Here is an 18,837-nt window from a genome sequence, read left to right as displayed (position 1 = left end):
TGTGACCCCATCAAAAGCCACCCTCATCCAAGGCCGACATGAAAGAAACTTGATTTGCATTTCAAACCATGACACTGCAATTTTCTCTGTTTCTAATCTTGTTGAGAAGAGTGTTTGGAGTAGACAGGTGGGACGACAGTATCTGAGAGGGGCAGAGAGGGCTTTACTGAACCCAGGGACAGAATGTGCATTATAGATGAGAGTGAAAGTGGCTGGCAGTGGCCACTACAAACGCAGATCCTCATGAGCACGGAGAGGAGCACGTGAACCAACCCATTGTCAAATTTAATTTCAGTCAAGCAAGCAGCTCAGGTACATCCAAGAAGACAAATATGCACAGACACACAAACTCTGTGAACATCTTCGGTGAAAGGGCCAAAAACAAGATGATGGTCCCTGAAGGAGCTCAAGTTCATACCTGCAAAGTCGTTGCCTTTAAAATGTGAAGTTTTATAAAATGATAACCCTCACAATTTTAGCCTTAAATTCATTTTTATGGAAAAGGATGAGTCAAAATTATAAATTATAGGCATTTTATCTGCTCCATTAATAATTCATAAACAAAAAAATTCTACATAGGCTACCTTATTATCTGAAGTGTTGAGATTTTTATTTTTATTCTTATTTTCCATCAACAGGTTAAAATGAACAAAAATGCGATCAAATTTTCTCATTGGTCTGAAGAAAAAGGGCAGACAGGCTAAATGAAAATGTAAATCCACTCTCTGATAGTAGATGACCTCTGTAAAGTCGGTTCTCCCTTAGATATACATTTGCATAATTCATTAATTCATCCATTCTTTTATATAATTTCTCTCAGCGCACTGTGCATTCCTCCATGTTTTCACACCAAACCAAACCTACGCTGCATGCTGTGCCTGCGTGACACTGTTGCTAACTTTGCTTTATGGTGGACAGTGTTTTTCAGATCGTGATAATCAAATATGATTTTAATGATAAATAAAATATGAAACTGTGAATTTTAAAAGAGCAACTTGGAAGGGGAAAAGTCAAGAGGCTCCAGTTATAACAAGTTTTTACTGTTGCTATAGCGCCGCAAATTAGGCACACACATCTTTTACCTACATTTGTAAAGAAAAACTCACTCTCCCATTCCTCAAGAAAATAATGTTTTTCTTTTCTTGGCTTGAACACAGTCTTTACTCATCCTGATGCAAACAAGAGTTTCTAGCTAATACTGTCTATATTAGCTCACACTGATTGAATGAAAAGAATGTCGTGGTAAGCTTCCTCCAATCAGGCTCGCAAGCGACGTGTAGGAGACCCCTGGTCTGGAGTTTGCAGGTATGCAAAATATGACTTATTTTGGCATAGGGCTGCCGCATAGATTCAGTAATGGAGGCCATGACGGCTGAAAACACAGAGTCAAAGATCTTGGGACTTCAAGAGCCAATCAAAAAGAAAATCTATTTTAACCCAGCCTAAACCCTAAAAAAATCTGTCATTTACTCACCCTCATGTCATTCTAAAACTGTATGATTTTCTTCTGTGGAACATAAAAGATGATATTTTGAAGACCAGGGATGGTCTTTTCCATGCAATTACAATGAATGGCGACAACAAAAGTCAAGCTTCCAAAAGGACAAGTTCATAAAAAGTTGACAGCTCCAATTTGTGTGCTCCATTGCAAGTCTTCTGAAACCGTATGATAGCTTTGTGTGAGAAACAGACTGGATTTTTTTTTGTATAAACTATTCCTTTAAGGAGATTGTTTTAATTTAATAAAACTAATACAATTTAAAAAATGTAAAAAATAACAGTGGCTTCAAAAACTCGGCCCAGGCATTTTGGCATTCCCGGAAGAACATTTTATGCATTTTATGTTAAATTCCTCAATCTAGTGCACTTTGAGAGTTCAAAATTAAAAGCTCCAAGTTCCAACCCATATTCAGTGTGCAAATTGAACAAAGAAAAACTCAAACCTCTTTTAGTTATAGTGTCTGTCTACATTACACTATAATAATAGTTATAATATTAATCCCATGACAGTAATAGCCATATATTGTAAAACAAATGCAAACGCGTCTCATTACAATTCTAGTAAAATGCGGCAATCGACGTCAACTATGCAGATGTGGTAATATTGTGTAACTGGGTAATGGGTTCCTACACTCATGATGACATATTCTAAGTGTTTTGAAAGTAGTTCTGCTTACCGCAGGCTCTATAATTTTTCATCTCTCTCCTGATCCTCCTCACTATCATCATCAGCCATGGGAGCTGATTATGGTCCTGTTGCTGCAAACATATCTGTTATTTTGACATATTTTACAGCGTTTGATTGAAGGGCCTTTTTCTTTTCTTTTTTCACGCTATTTCTCTGCACATTCCTTGCGTTTCTACTCGATCTCTCTGACTATTTTGACAGATACACACTGACACTGCACAGTTTTTTTACATTTGGAGTGCTGTCAATACAGAGAACAACGACAAAAATCGGTGTTGCCTACACCGTGTTATCCTCTTTTTAAAATTTGCACCCTGTTGACTTCAATGGGGCAAGTACTAAACCTGCTTTTAGCCTCTTAACATCCTTGATGTGTCATTACAAGTGCACAGAAAATGTGAGTGATTCCTTCAGAGTGATCACGGGTGAATCTGACTGCAGTAGATGTGAAAGATATGTATAAAAATTATGTTATTTCAGCCAGCGCACATACCTGTATTTTCTTCCTGTTTTCGGTCGAAGTCCATAGTAATCGATTGTCGAGTTCACACGCGTGATTAAAGTAACTAAACCTATGCGTGTGAACTCGACAATCGATTACTATGGACTTTGACCGAAAACAGGAAGAAAATACAGGTATGTGCGCTGGCTGAAATAACATAATTTTTATTCATATCTTTCACATCTACTGCAGTCAGATTCACCCGTGTTCACTCTGAAGGAATCACTCAACATGGCTGTGCACTTGTAATGACACATCAAGGATGTTAAGAGGCTAAAAGCAGGTTTAAAACTTGCCCCATTGAAGTCAACAGGGTGCAAATTTTAAAAAGAGGATAACACGGTGTAGGCAACACCGATTTTTGTCGTTGTTCTCTGTATTGACAGCACTGTAAATTTACAAAAAAACGAGCTCAATGTTAAAATTGACCGGAGTTCTCCTTTAAGGGTGTCCACTTTTGAGTGACAGGTGGATTCCCGCTGCTGTGGTCATTAGTCATCATTAGCCGTTTGTCTGCTGTCTGTTAGCCGTCATGTTACCTCAGCTAATTGTCTGACTGTAAAAATAAATAAATTCGGGAGTGACGTGCTGCCAAGATGGTGACGGTCGGCCACGCCCACTTTAGGCTTCAAAAACGGTCTTCAGAAACCTACGGTGGACGTCACGGACACTACGTCCATATTTTTTTACAGTCTATGGTCAGAGCCCAAAGGGGGAGGTGTTTAAAGATGTGATTGGTTCAGCCCAGTGTCAATCAAAAAATAACCAATGGGCCGCTGATCTACGTGTTTCATTGGCCGGTCTGTCGTCAACCCCCCCCCCCCCCAAAAAAACGAAAAAAAAAAAACTAAAGCTGACTTTTTTACAACGGCACAAAGATCCCAGCGCCGCCAATTAAGCAAAGCAAAACAAAACAAAACGAATGGGCCGCCGATGTACAAGTTTTATGGTCCGTTAAGACAAAAAAAAAAAAAGGAAAAAAAAGAATTAAAAAAAAAAAAAGTATGAGATGTATCGGCCCAAAAAGCACCTTAGCCCACCGGGAAAGTGCCCATTCTGCCAGATGGCCAGTCCACCCCTGCATATCAGCTCTTTTTCTCTCGCTCTCACACACACACACACACACACACACACACACACACACACACACACACACACACACACACACACAAGTAATTGGCTGGCAAAAAAACTAGCAAAGTCCATTACCGGCACAAATCCCAGCTAATTCCATTAGTAAAGCAAATATCATCCTATAACAGGGACAACAACAAGAGACAAACCAGACAAGTGTGTGACTTTACAGCACTCCACTAGTAGAGCATGTTATAAGCCTATTTTTGTGTGCCTAATCAGTCGTGTATGAGCGTGTGAGAAAAAGATGTGTACTTCTAGAGAGCAAGAAAAAGTACTGAGAGTTTCAGACACGCATGCACCAATAGTAACCTCTACTGGGCACAGTTGGTGCTCCGATGACCTGAGCAATCAGATGAGACTGTTATAGTCACACTCCTCACACTACCTGCGTTTCTGCTTTTCCTCGTGCCTCACTCATCATTTTCTCACGTGAGAGAGCAAATGTTCTTCATCCTATTACATCCTGCACTCTCACTGCCCTCCTTACCCCTTAATCACTCTATTAATACATTTCTATGAATAGCCACGGCTCACCCTCGCCACACATTTAGCACTTAATTAAGTGGGTGAGGACAGAGGGGTGTGTGTATTTAAGAGAGACAGAGAGCAATGCTACGATAAACCTCGCCGTGTCTGCCATCGTGTCGCTTCTGCACTGCACAGTGGTAAACGTGGCACTAATGCAACACACCCTCACTGTTGTCTAAAGCAGTTCCTGTTCCACAGCTCTCATAGCTCACCTGTACAGCCTGAAGTCAAACACTGCAATGACTTCAGCTAGTGCCTCACACAATACATCTGATGTCATGTCACGTGTGGCATGCAGCTATGTAATGTCACACAGAAATAAAAGATGAATTATTCAAACAATTTATGCCGGTTGGTAGAAAAGTGAAACCAACCTTTGCTCTACTTTCCCAGAATCAGTTCATGATCTATGAAAAAGGCTGTATGTTTGCTTGGATCAGTGTCCTGCATGGGTCCTGTTTGGTAAACCCGCACCTCAGTACTTAACAGAACACCCGGTCCGTCATCCAACAGCAGCACTAATTTAATTCTGTACCCGACCTTTGTGCTTGACACAAAGACCACGACCCAAACCCTACCCGCATTAAATCTACTATATCAAAAAGACAAAATGTATTTATTTTCCCATAATTTAACACAAGCAATCAAACCAACATTATGCGTTCTGAGTTGATGCATTTAAGAAAATAGACACGCAGCCCAACATGGCAATAATTAAAAGAAAAAATGAAATGAAAACATGCACCCGTTGTGTAAACAATACACAACTTTCGCCTACATCATGTGAACTGCCCATAAAGGCTATTTTGAACAAATATGGTTGGTTCATAATTATGCACATTTGTTCAAATCATACCATAGGCTATACGGACGCTTAGAGGTAAATAAAAACAACTATAGCCAAATATGAGCCTTTACCGTAATAATATCAGGGATATTTCAGCCGATTTAAATGTATTTAGATGCGGTTGTCTCTTCTGAATCTCAGCAAGCTTAGCAGCATGAAAAATTTAACTTTTATTCAATTTGCAAATAGATAATATACAGAAAGCAAGCAAAGAGAGCTTCTTTAATGACTCAAGCTGTCAATCACTTCAGTTGCAGCGCACAAACGCTGTGCTCAACGCTGCAAATCGCGTTGTAATTAGAAACCTTTGACGGTCTTCAGACTATAGAGCGTGAACACAAATAAGCACCGACCATTTGAAAGCAGCTGTCTATCAGTGGGTACCGAATTGAGTCAAAATAGTCTTGGCTATTGGACCCGCAAGTCCGCCCGTGCCTATTGATTCTCGACCCGCACAGCAAATGACAGCGTAAATATTATTCCACCCATTACATCAAATATTAGCGGTTCACCAATGCCCACATGCAGGACTCTGGCTTGGATACTGATCATAGGGGAATCTTTTCGACTATGTAGGAAAGTTAGAGGTACAACCAATTCGGGCAACTGTGATGGAAATAATAACAGTGACACTACTACTACCACTACCACTACCAACAAAAATAAAAAAGTAATATATATTTCCTGGCAAATGTAAAATTCCATATATTCATTTATTTTTCTATTTTTCTTGACTTTTGCCAAGTGCACATTTGCATCTTATCTCATACAAACATATTTCCTAGAAACAAGAGCAGGGTTTCCTTGACTGAAAAATAGAAATAATAAATGGCACAGCAGAGATAATTGGCATAAAAATGCTTTTAAATGTTAAATCACTCGTCACTGTGAAAGGATCTGTGCTACACACTCAAACAGTGAGTTTCAATAACTGTGTGGGCTCAAGCAGAGAACATTTCAAAGAACATGCTGCTCAGTGAGAACAAAAGGCGGAATAAAAACAAGAGAAACATCTCTACTGAAGTTTTCAAAAAATACAGCATAAGAGTAATAATGTGAAATATTACAATTTAAATATTAACTTAAAAAGACAACATGATTCTTCAGAAATCATTCTAATGTGCTGATTTGATGCTCAAGAAACATCTCATTACTATCAATGTTGAAAACAGTTGTGCTGCTTAATATTTATGTTAAAACCATGATCTGACTTCTTTCAATATTCAAAATCCCAAATAATAGCATTTATAATGGTGATGTGTTTATGCAATCATTTTTGTTATCAAACACATTGGTTCAGAGCTAATACAGTCACAGATGTGTAAACTGCATCATATTCTGGTCCCCTCTAAGAAGGAACTATAAATGAATGAGCAAGACACTGAAAACAACAGTCCTCAAAACCAGAATGAAGACAAATAAAGACAAGAATTTTTTATACATCAAAACCACTCTGCAACTTGCCAAAATAACACACAAATCGTGTTCTTTCTTTTAAGAGGCACAGAACAGTCTCCCCGTCCACAGTAATGTACATTTGCACTTTGTAAAAAAGGTCCTACGTAAAAAGTTTTTCTTGAAAAGTTTCAAACTGGTTTAGAAAATATTCATTATATAATAAAAAAGAGCTTTAAATATTTTAAGTTTTTCCCTTCCAAACTATGAGAGATCAAACGATTTCTTTAAATGGAAATTTTGTTGAATCTTTCTGACATTTAGTTATGATATGCATAAATTATGCAAAACATCATATAACAAGACTTACATCTGAAACAAGCCTTGTCTTTATGTACAAAAAGGGATGAAGGGAGAGAAGAGGGAATAATAGCCACTAGACGATCAGCACGTCATGAAGGTTTTGATCTGAAGAGCGTTTGGTGGCTGTATGATCTAGCAAAGTATTTTTGGCAAAGCTTAAAGAAATCCACAATTAATCCGCATTTGTCATTTTCAAAGCATATGAGAGAGAGAGAGAGGGAAAGGGGGAGAGAGAGAGAGAGAGAGAGAGAGAGAGAGAGAGAGAGAGAGAGAGAGAGAGAGAGAGAGAGAGAGAGAGAGAGAGAGAGAGAGAGAGAGAGAGAGAGAGAGAGAGAGAGAGAGAGAGAGAGAGAGAGAGAGAGAAGGGAAAGGGGGAGGGAGAGAGAGAGAGAGAGAGAGAGAGAGAGAGAGAGAGAGAGAGAGAGAGAGGGGAGAGAGAGAGAGAGAGAGAGAGAGAGAGAGAGAGAGAGAGGGAAAGGGGGGAGGGAGAGAGAGAGAGAGAGAGAGAGAGAGAGGGAAAGGGGGGAGAGAGAGAGAGAGAGAGAGAGAGAGAGAGACTCACTTGATTAAGCACTTAAGGAAGGGCAGAAAAAACAGCTGACAAGGCAGGAAGGGACAAGTATAGATTAAAAAAAAGCTAGGAAGAAATGAAGTATGGGTGAAATAAGTGATTGGATGAAAAGTGCCACAGCGAGCGATGGCAATGGCTAAAGGGGGGAGAGAGAGGGAAAAAAATAGCCCCTTTCGCACTGGGTAATTCTAGGAACTTATATGAACTAGCCACCAGGGTGGTTCCCAGAGAACTAAATGTTCCCTAGATTTTCCTGGTTTCCTGGTTCCCGCCATTAGTTTATGTTTAACAGCCCCGTCTAATATGTTATTAGAACTAGAACTGTTAAACAAAGAAAGTAGACAGTATCTGAAAAAAGCGAAAACATTTGCGTTTGCCGTGTGGCTGATGTCCAGTGTCGCGAGCTGAGCAGAAATGCATAATCATGTTTGGCTTGGTCCCCTTAAAGTCACGTTGGATTTTATCCTTAGGTTGAGAGGTCCACCTATCACTGTTTTCCATGATTGTAGAGTTAATTTGTTGAGTAAATATAAAGGCTATAATCTGTGTGTTTGCACAGCTTTTTTTTAAAATGGTGAGTGATGGTGTTTCGCGTGCGTTTGGCCAATCAGCGTACGTTTACATCACTAGTTGTTCCTATAGAGTGGTGCAGGTGACATCAATTTGTAGGCCAAAACCAGAAGTGAGTTCGCATTTTAGCACTTCCGGTTCCATTGTCCCAAAGTCAAATTTTTTTTTTAATAGGGTTTTGGTTAAATAGCTGAAATAAAGTTTGTGGTGACACTTTCACGTTTTATTCTATGACATAAAATACATCAATATTACCCAACTCGTGATTTCTGAAGCGGTTACGTGTCTTGAAAAAGGCAGTTGCTAACAAGAGGCTAAATGGGACTACAGAGGCTATCGAGGAGATTAAACGTCATCAAACCGAACAGGTAAACTCAGTCCGCTTTTACAGCCTCATTATGCTTATAATTGTGCTTTTACAAACTATTGTAACTTAAATTTCTGTGAAAATGTCTTTGGGTAAAAACTGAAAAGTTATTGTAAGCTTAGTGATGGCGACGTTGAAGTCGTGGGACCGTGGTGTTGGGGTAGTTCGTTTATACCCTACCTTTAGCTTTTTACTTCTGGCGACTGCATTTAGGCTTCAAAATTTATAAAAGTTGTGTTCATCTGTGAAAATTATCTTGATGGACAAAACGTGCAAGTAGCTTGTTTTTAGCGATAATCCAAAAGCCTATGGGAAAATCTTATTGGGTTTTTGTCGAGGGAACCAGTGTGATGCTAACGGCTGATTGGTCACAAAGTGACGTCATACCTGCATCACTCTATTGTGCTGGGTTAGACCCTACTCTGAAGTAGGAGTTAATTTAGTTCCCCCAAAGGGGTTCCTTGAACTAAAATCGCTCTCATTTCCTGCGGTGCGAACACGCCAAAAAGTGGGTACTTCCGCCATTAGTTCTAGGAACTATGGAAAGGTTCCTATGGTGCGAAAGCGTTTAATGAGAAAGTTCACAGATAATATTCTTCTGTGAATCCCTATCATCATGCTGTACCTTAAGACCCTTAATATTTTTTAAACTGCTAGGGGGAAAATGGATAAATAAAAGCAACAATCAACCACCCAGCACCGCCATTACATTGTTCAGACTCTCCTACAGGAAGCTGTTGCTATAGCAACCTCGACAAATATGCAACAGATGGTTGAAGGTCCTAAACAGCTTAAAGACAGGATCTAAGTGTGCTAGAGAGTTTACGAGAGTGACAGAAACCAGCAATATAGAATAGAATGCATACAAGCACATCATGATGCACTAAGACCTTTCCGATGACAATCACATAAGCGCGAACAAAAGATAGTAGGCGTTTTCTAAGATCTACCTTTTCTGAGCAAATTTTGCAAAGGTGATTTGTTAGTGGATGCATGAAGTTAGTGGTGGGTAGTAATGAAGTACATTAACTTGAGTGTTTTTTTTTGGAAAAATTGTACTTTTAAGAGTAGCCTAGATTTAAATGTGGGTACTTTTACTTTAACTCGAGTACATTTCTAATGAAAAAAACTGTACTTTTACTTCGTTACGTTGGGCGACGTTCCTCTCATTACTTTATTTTAATGCAATACATGTTGTTAAATGCGTAGTTTATTCCAAGCGCGCAGTATCTTTTTTTCTGGGGCATGAGCGATGAATCACTCTTTTGAGTCGATACTGTTCAAAGACTTCATCAAACAAGTTGGCAGATGTGTCTAAATTGGTTCGCAAATCAGTTTGAATGATTTGTTCAGTTTCCTTCACGCACTGAAATGTCTGAAGCGGTTTCACACACGGAGTCGTAACAGGCAGATTTAAGACATTTTACAACCAAACAGATTATTACGCCACGATAGCACTACTACAACGTATGCCATTACCAGTTTTGTGGACATATACCTTAATTTATAGATTAAATAAGCTACCATTGTTCACAGTTTATGAAACGAACACCCGCCATTGTATAGCGCAGTGGCGTGCAAACTCGTCTTGAAAATGAATGCCTTAGACACAGTTAACCAGTTTAAACATGCTTGCAGAAATATACATTTGATTACATTTTGGAGAACAGACGGAAGAGGATCCGTCAATGTGCATTTGATTGTTGTTTGTGTTCAGATGTTCAGTAGCGGTCATGAGCGCAAGCACATGTGAAGAGTTTTAACTCTTCTCTGTCAATGGTTCCCTGCCTTTAAATGCCTTTGAATGCAAAACTCTGCAGATTCACTTTATTTCGACATTGTCTAATAATCCAAATGTAGTTGTATAAGTTACTATTGCAAATCAAAGGACAGGCAATGATTTTCAGGCTACAGATGGCAGAAATAATGCTTGTCTCTTCTGTTTTTGTTGCAAAGATACCCTAATTATGATAATAATAGTAATTAAAATAAAATAAAAATATCTAAACAATATCATGTTGTAATATGTTGTAATAATATCATATACATATATACATATATACATACATAGGCCTATATATGATCCGAAGTAACTAACTACTTGAGTAGTTTTTTAATTGGATACTTGATACTTTTTACTCTTACTCAAGTAACTATTAAGATTATTACTTTTACTTTAAGTAAATATTTCTATAAGTACTTGTACTTTTACTTGAGTATAGTTTTTGGATACTCTACCCACCTCGTACACAATGGTGTCCTTACACATTAAAAATAAACATGATTCACTAACGGTTGACAAATAACAAAGTGCCCATATACATCTTATTGTTTCATCATTTAAAAACCTAACAAACTTTTTGTGAAATTTTCTTTGAACAACACTACCGTACACAAAATTTTTAGGGTCAGTATTATCTTTTTGAAAAGTCTTATGTTCACCAGGGCTGCATTTATTTAATCAAAAATACAGTTGGAAAAGTAATATTGTGAAATATTTTTTTTTACAAACAAATAAACCTTTTCTATTTTAATTTAAAATGTAATTTATTGGCAAAGCTGTATTTTCAGCATCATTACTCCAGTCTTCAGTGTGACATGATCCTTCAGAAATCATTCTGATATGATGATTTGGTGCTTAAGAAACATTTATTATGACCGCCACTAGCGTAGCTAGCGAAAGCGGTCATATAGGGATTGTCAAAGTTTTTTTTTTTTTTTTCCTATCATCTAACTGAATTTTTCGTCAACGATACCAGGGACACCGAAACACCGGGGAACATGAAATTTGGTGGGCATGTAGCCCCACTAGACTTTTACGGAAAAATTTCGTTTGGTCCACCGGGGGCCACTCCCCCCCCCCCCCCGCGCTGGGCCCCCCGAAACCCAAAAAAATGCAGTTTTTCCTAAATAACTACCTAAACCGTGGCACCAAGGATGAAGAAATTTTTATGGTATGTTGGTCTTAAGGGCCCACATCAACCTAGCCCATAATCACTCATTTGTGATTTGCGCCCCTCCCATAAAAAATGAAAATGCAATATTATTCTGCTTTAATCGCCCCTATCTTCAGTTGAGATGTTCAGAACTGCACCATATTTCATGTGTATGATTAACTTGACATCCTCTGAGGGTATGCTAAGTTTCGTAGAATTTCATCCATGGAGGGGGGGGGGTCTAAAATAAATTCATTTATGTGCACATTTAGTGACTGTACACTCATCGGCCTGTAGATGGTGGTGTTGAGCGAAGGGTTGCTGGTTTAGGATGATACTGTCACACACACACACACACACACACATGCAGGAATACAAACAAACGCAAGCATGCACAGACACACACCCATATACACACATACAAATCCACATGCACAGACACACACAAACACACACGCACACACACATGTACGCACGCATACATACACGCACAGACACACACACACACAGACACACACATACACAAACACAGACAGACATGCACATACTACTACTTTTTTTTAGGTATATACATAAACATGCAATACAGCCAAATTGCTCCACGTCATTTATTTTTGTGGAAAGCCAGTGCAGGCCTGAGCGGCGGTCATATTTTGTACCGCCATGCGGTACATCTAGTTATCATCAATGTTGAAAACAGTTGTGCTGCTTAATATTTTTGAAACTGATAGGTTTTTTTTTTCAGGTAATTTTGATGAATAGAAAAGTCAAAATTAACAGGCTTTATTTGAAAAAATATTTTTATATATTTTTTCTTTTTTTTATGAGACCAACTTTTGATCAATATAATGTGTCCTTGCTGAATAAAAATTAATAAAATAAAACTGCCCCAGGACTTTAGAACAGTAGTGTCCATTTCTTTCAAATAAACGCCACTTTTATATTTTATTATACAATGCTAAGACATGTGTTTAAATGTAGCTTAAGCAACCGAATAGTTTTGGGGGCACTGTACATGTCTTAAAAAGACCCATAAGAGAGGCTGTTTATTGGCTACAAGTCTCATAAATCATCCCTCCAACAGAACACAGAAATAGCCCTGTCAATACTGTCCTACACACCAGCTGACTGAATCTTAGTCCGATGATCTCAAGGGTCTGAGTCATCACAAATCCACATGCCCACACGCTCGGCCCTTAAGTGCCAACTTGGCATCTGAAGACACAAAACGAGGCCAGTGCGTGTAACATTTCAGCAGGCGGCGGGTCGGCTCAGATCGATGAAATTCACAGTTGCCTTTGTTTTCCTGTTAAACAATATAGAAGAATCCAGCCAACATGCTGCGCTCACTTCAGGAGCTGTGCTGTTTAATTGAGTGTTTAGTGTTTATAGTGATCTGAACTCATGGTGTAATTCTGCTGTGATTTACCCATCACAGACAGCAAACAATCAGGCATGATTGTAGAGAACACAGTCATCTGCCTGCCATGCACATTTGTATCATACGTGCGAGTGAGAACTAGTCAGTGAGTTAGTATGACACCACATAGTTAGTGAGAGTGTAAAACATTTAATTTGTGTATATTTGGAGTAAAAAAAACAAAACAAAAAAAAACCCCACCGTTTGATATGCTTTTGTACCCGGATTGATCTCATGTCCTAAAATGTCTATTTTCAAAAGCATTTATCTGTATAGCTTATGGGTAGGCGATATACCAGTAGTCACGATAGTTGACGATAGATAGATTTTGAGACCATTGCCTCTACTGTGGTTACGCTCACATGATGTTGCCAAGCTGCGCCATCACAAAAGCTTATCATTTGAATGCATTTTTAAGACTTGCTGTTTAAAAAAAACACAGTGATTTTAAACAGCTCAACAGCAATAAGCAGCAAAAGCAAACTCATTTCAGTATATGTGCAGTGCGCACTAAGAGATGGTTTCTAAACGAACACACCGGAAACATGCACATAAAGCCGCTGCTCATAAAGAGTGTGAGTATGGAGTTCATTGAACTGAATTCTTTTGGGTGCCTTGGGTGGGCTTGAATGATCAAATACACACACACTTATGTATTAAATTGCCCATATTCCATATTCCAAGGTTCTTTATAATGAAAAAGGGTTCTTTAGATTATTATAATGTTCTTCACATTACAAAAACATGGTTCTTTTAAGAACTGTTCACTGAAAGGTTATATGGGGAACCAAGAAATTGTTCTTCTATGGCATTACTGTGAAAAACCACCTTTATTTTTAAGAGTGTAGTATTTCTTATTTCTAGTGCTTTAAGTTTTTCAGGTAGGTCCATTTCATTATATCTATATCTATATCGTGTCTTGATATATATCGTTATCTTGAAATAAAATTAATCATATTGTGATATTAGATTTTGGTCATATCACCCACCCCTAGTATAGCTAAACTAACTAGATTGCAAATGGGTGTAACAATGAATTAAACAACAAAGATACAAATACAGATCTAAATAGTCTCCTTAATGTAACAGAAGAGTGTGATAGAAACAATTGTGCACATATGCCCTCTCAGCCTCACTTGTCACAGCACTAGTCTGTGACAAACCCATTTGATATATTTGTCACTCACGATAAGATTAATAACAGAATAAATAGCAGTTTTGGAGGTTCAGCATCACACAAAGATAAGATAAATCCAAAAATAGATAACTCATTTTGAGAACACATTTTGCTGAAGCATATTGCTTAAAGACAGCTCTTACAATTGCTAAGATCAACATTTCAAATGCACGTCAGAAAATAGAGTGTTGCAGGGGTGATGCATGTTTAGAAGTCAACTCGGAAGTAAGCATCACCCTTGTTGCTTTGATAAAAATAGGATTTGTCCAATAGCTTTTGGATTAGAGCAGAAAATATGGAAAGTTTGAGTTAGAGAAGTATGCAAGAATGCAAATATAAACACAACAAGGCTGTAAAAGCCGACTAGTGAGAGAGTTTTTCTGTTTGGTGTGATGACTTTTAATGTTCCCGACAGCAGCTATAGCCTCATTTAGACACTTTTTAGCTACCTTCTTTTTAAAGACATGTAAAAGAATCACGACTCATGAGTAGTGAATTATTTATTTTATATTATAGAATAAAACTAAAAATATCTTGAGCTTGTGTTATCCACAGACCTTATTTCAGGGATTTAACCAAATATCCATTCAAAAAACTCACTGACTTTGGGACAATGGAAGTGGAAGTGCAAAAATGCAAACTCATTTCCAGGTTTTAGGACTCATTCCTGCTGCACTCTATTGGATGTCAACAAACGTGACCGTGCAAAATGATTCATAGGCAGAGAGTATTTATGATTTATGGAAGCCCTTTTTAGGCAGCCTCAACATGAGAAAATGAGAACAATTTTTAAACTTTATACTAAGAAATAAATTCACATTGCGAAGAAAGTCATAATGCAAGATATATAGTTGCAATTATTAGAAAATAAGTTGCAATTGTCAAATATATAAATCACAATTACCTTTTCATTTGATTTACTAAGGCAAAAATGGGCTTCCACACTGACTGGATAGTTTAAAAGAAAAAAACACTTGGGCCACTGTGGAAAAAATAGCAAAGTCTTTTTAAAAATGTATGACAGCAAACAGATCATATTAAAATATAAGTTATTGGTATTGGCTTCAACTGATTCCAAATGGTGCCTCCCTCATAGAGTGAACTGAAACTCCGACGACAGAATAGAGATACAAAGACAAACTTGAACCACTGCACCCCTAGTGCGTGAACACACAAGCTGACTGAAGGGCACAGTTAAAGTGAGGAATCAGGTAGCTTAGTACCAGTACGTGACATCAACAACACAACATATTATAGAATCTGAAAGAAAAAGAAAAGTTCAGTCTGAACCCCCTGAGACGACTGTATAACACACACACAGCAGGACGGATGTCACAGTTTTAGCAATGTCCTCCATGATGACAGCTCACATTAGACTGGTGGAGGGGTGTGTGAGAGCGAGAGAGAATTGAGACACTTCAGAACATGTGTGTATAAAGTGTTCATGACAGAAACAGATCTACAGATTTACTCTCTCTCCAGGCAGGAGAGAACTTATGTGTCTCTGTACAGGGGAGACGGAGAGAGAACATGAAGTACGAGTGTGTGTGAGTGTGTGTGTATAGAAGAAAGAAATGACATACATTGCACAGTACCTGTCGTGTAGTCCGATGGACATGGTGTCTCCTCTATGCACAGGGTGGTCCATGCCCAGGCACAAAACCCCAGGACACCTTTGAAACATCAGCAGAAGGACAAGAACATCATGAGTTATGGAAAAATCAAGACAAGGACAAGATCTAGTTTAATAGAATTTTTTAATAGACAAAAATGAACCGAAACTCAGCGTATAGGCTTGAAATGTCTTTTAAATGAACCAGCCATTCAAATCGAAAAGAAATACTCTCTGCATTTCTCTCTAAAGGCGCGTTCACTAAACTGAGGAGGTGGCGGCGAATCAACATCGTCAACTTTGCAGCCGACACTGACTCAGAAAACACTAGCTTATTAATAAATAATTAAAATGTCTATTTTTTCCGACACATTCATAATCATTACTTTTGCTGATGCTTTGCGGCAGGCTATATATGCGTGCGCTTGAGCATTACACCTATAGGCTATTAAACGCTCATTATGGTTTAGTATTCTCCTCAGTCTCAGTATATATTTAAGTAATTCAATTTATATAGGCCTAAATGTGCGACTAGTCGACTAATGGCTTAAATGAACGACTACTACTTTATTAGAAAAATCTTTATTCAGGGACAGCCCTAATAATTAAACACTATTAAATGCAATCTTTAGCCAATTTTAAAATGAATATCCCTTTTTTCATTTTGGCCATTCCCTTTACTGCCTCCGTCTCTGTGAGTATTTGTGGGAGAACAGCATATGGCATTTCTATTAATATTTAGCTGCTCATATTTTGGGGCGTTGTCTCCCAGTCCACCCCCCGCACCCCAAACCCCCCTCCCATCTGATCAGGAGACAGAAAAGAAAATCATCACATAACACACCATCATCAGCCACTTCACACAGTCCTCTCTCAACTCACAGGTAAAGAAACAAAGCTGAGCAGCAGATGCTGAATGCAACCTCTGTACAGGCACACTCACTACAGCTGTGAGCATCTCATCCTCCAACAACGTCAGTGACCAGCTGGAGTGTTGTTTAACAGCTTTACTCAACGAGAAGGTGAAGCTCAAGGGCCAAAAAGCAAACCGCTGTAAGAAAACATGTGTGGTCAGACTAAAAGCAGCAGAAGAAGATCTTTTGTGGGCTCATAAAACCCTGCTAAATGAGTTCCTTGCTGTGTTTCTTCAAGTCCGTCACTGAGATCCATCAATAGCAGTTGAGTCAAACCAAATCACAAAAAATTAACACGCAACACTATTCAAGTTGAAAAATCTACGCCAACCTGTAGCCTACCTGGAATCTGTACTACACAACTCATAGGTGTGCAAAGGAACTGAACATTTTCCACATGTCAGACCAGCTCTAGAAACCTCAATGAGTTATTATGAGCTTGAAAAATAGACACTTGAATACATGAAAAAAAGCAGCAAAACACCATCTTCCTTCTATCATTGAACACTAGTGACATCTGTTCAATTCACATTTGGTGTTCTAGATTCCCTGAAGCATGTTAGAGTAAATAAGTCACCCTGTCCAGGCCACAAGGATGAACACTTTTGAAGGCACCGCACCATGGAAAGAATTTCAGCACTTCAGTGCTGCTCATTGCCGTGGCAACCACTGTGTCTTAGCAACAGACACAGGTCAAAGAAGAACAAGGATAAGCTGCGCCAAACAGCCTGCACCTTACTACACTACGAGATGTTTGAGTTCAGCACATCTCTTTAGACTTTTAGGGACGGTTCCCCCAGGACAGGGTTTAAAGTAAAAGGGCAATTCCGCGCAAAACTGTCACATCCATAACACCAACACAATGCTATGGTATTTAGTTGCCGTTATGGATGTGACATTTTTGCGTGGAATTGCCCAAAACAGGAGTAGGCTTTAATCTAGAATAGTTAATCATGGTTTTTAAAAAAAGTATTTCTGAAACACCGATTACGTACAGATTACTAACACCTGGACTATGGCGTCCTGAGCTAAAATAAACAAGATTAATTTAAAACCAACTGTACTAAATTAGAATGACAGAGGTTGCCAATAAAACATGGAATGGACCAAGAAAGGGAGTAGTCCTGGAGTAGCTCTAGTCTTCCTCCTGGAAATCAGCTTACTCTGGACTAGGCTAAGTCTAGGACCATTTAAAACTAAGGCTGCACAATATATATCGAAATTATCGAAATATCGCAAATGTATATATCGCAACGGCTTGCAATAGCTGGGGTCATGAACAAAAGACAAAGAGAAAAATCACTCACTGCTCTTGGCTGAATAACTATTGTAGCTTTAAAAAGAATCAGTATATATTTAATTCATACAGTGAAAACTAAGCAGCGTTTTATTTTTTGATTATTCAGTTTATTTATACATTTGATTATTCAGTTTCTGTTGTTAAATAAACCTAATGTAGGATAACCTGAAACCCTAAACCCCGTAGTTTACACTGATGTTAAACTAACACTTCTTATGCTACAGTAACACTGCTGTTCACTTTCAGAAGTCGAAGGGATTTTTCTTGTCACAAAAAGAATGTGAAACACGTATGTAGGTTATATAATTTTGAATATATTTTAAAGATAATTTAAATTTATTTTACACACTTTAAGCATTATCGTATCGCATATTGAATATCGCGTTATTTAATGAGTTATCGCATTTTTCTTCAATACCGTGCAGCCCTATTTAAAACCATGACAGAAAAGAGAGAAAGCAGATTTCTGTTAATCTGGTTTAAAGGGTAATTTTAGTCTAGGTTGGACTATAGGCTTAATCTCTGTCCGGGAAACTGCCCCTTAAAGAACTAACAGTTTGGCTCTGTCACACACACTTTAATGTGTTTTTAAAACTGTGTCAGGCTTTCAAAGCTGGACAATAACATAACCTTTGATGTAAATTGAGTACACAGTCACTCTATGTAGTATTTAATTAATCACCCTTTTCTAAAATGTTCAAATCTGCAGGTCATCAGATCTCTGAAACAATCTGTCTGGACTGTCAAAAGGAAAAGGCATAAGATTCTTTATGACTCTGTTGACAGCTTGGAAAATGAAAACAAACTGTGCATTTCATATTATCACCCTGACCAACTTCCCTTCTCTCTGATTAAACGCTATTCTTAATCTGTAAAGTACTGTGTTGTTTGTTACATTATTCAGAATTGAATGTAAGGTTGGAAATCAATGCTGGATTAAACATGGAATCAGACCCCTTATAACCCTTGTCAAATTCAATATGAAAAATCAATACTGGTGCATAGCAAGC

At 38.2% G+C, this 18,837-nt stretch overlaps 1 protein-coding gene across 4 annotated transcripts in view; it reads right to left on the bottom strand.

The window, feature by feature from the left end:
* Window positions 1-18,837, bottom strand: part of klhl13 (kelch-like family member 13) — a gene marked incomplete at its 5' end in the record, with an annotated part of 59,482 nt that overhangs the window by 38,725 nt on the left and 1,920 nt on the right. For 2 of the 4 annotated variants that reach the window (XM_081365232.1, XM_081365235.1), the window contains one exon: window positions 15,597-15,674. In XM_081365232.1, coding sequence (XP_081221358.1) covers window positions 15,597-15,649 — 53 coding nt within the window. Of the gene's footprint in view, window positions 1-15,584; window positions 15,675-18,837 lie in introns of all 4 variants that reach the window. The other 2 variants (XM_081365231.1, XM_081365234.1) reach the window with 1 other exon arrangement.

This window comes from Scardinius erythrophthalmus (assembly GCF_964197995.2).
Source record: "Scardinius erythrophthalmus genome assembly, chromosome: 5".
In the NCBI taxonomy this organism is placed as follows: Eukaryota; Metazoa; Chordata; class Actinopteri; order Cypriniformes; family Leuciscidae; genus Scardinius; species Scardinius erythrophthalmus.
This window is presented reverse-complemented; position numbering and strand designations above follow the sequence as displayed.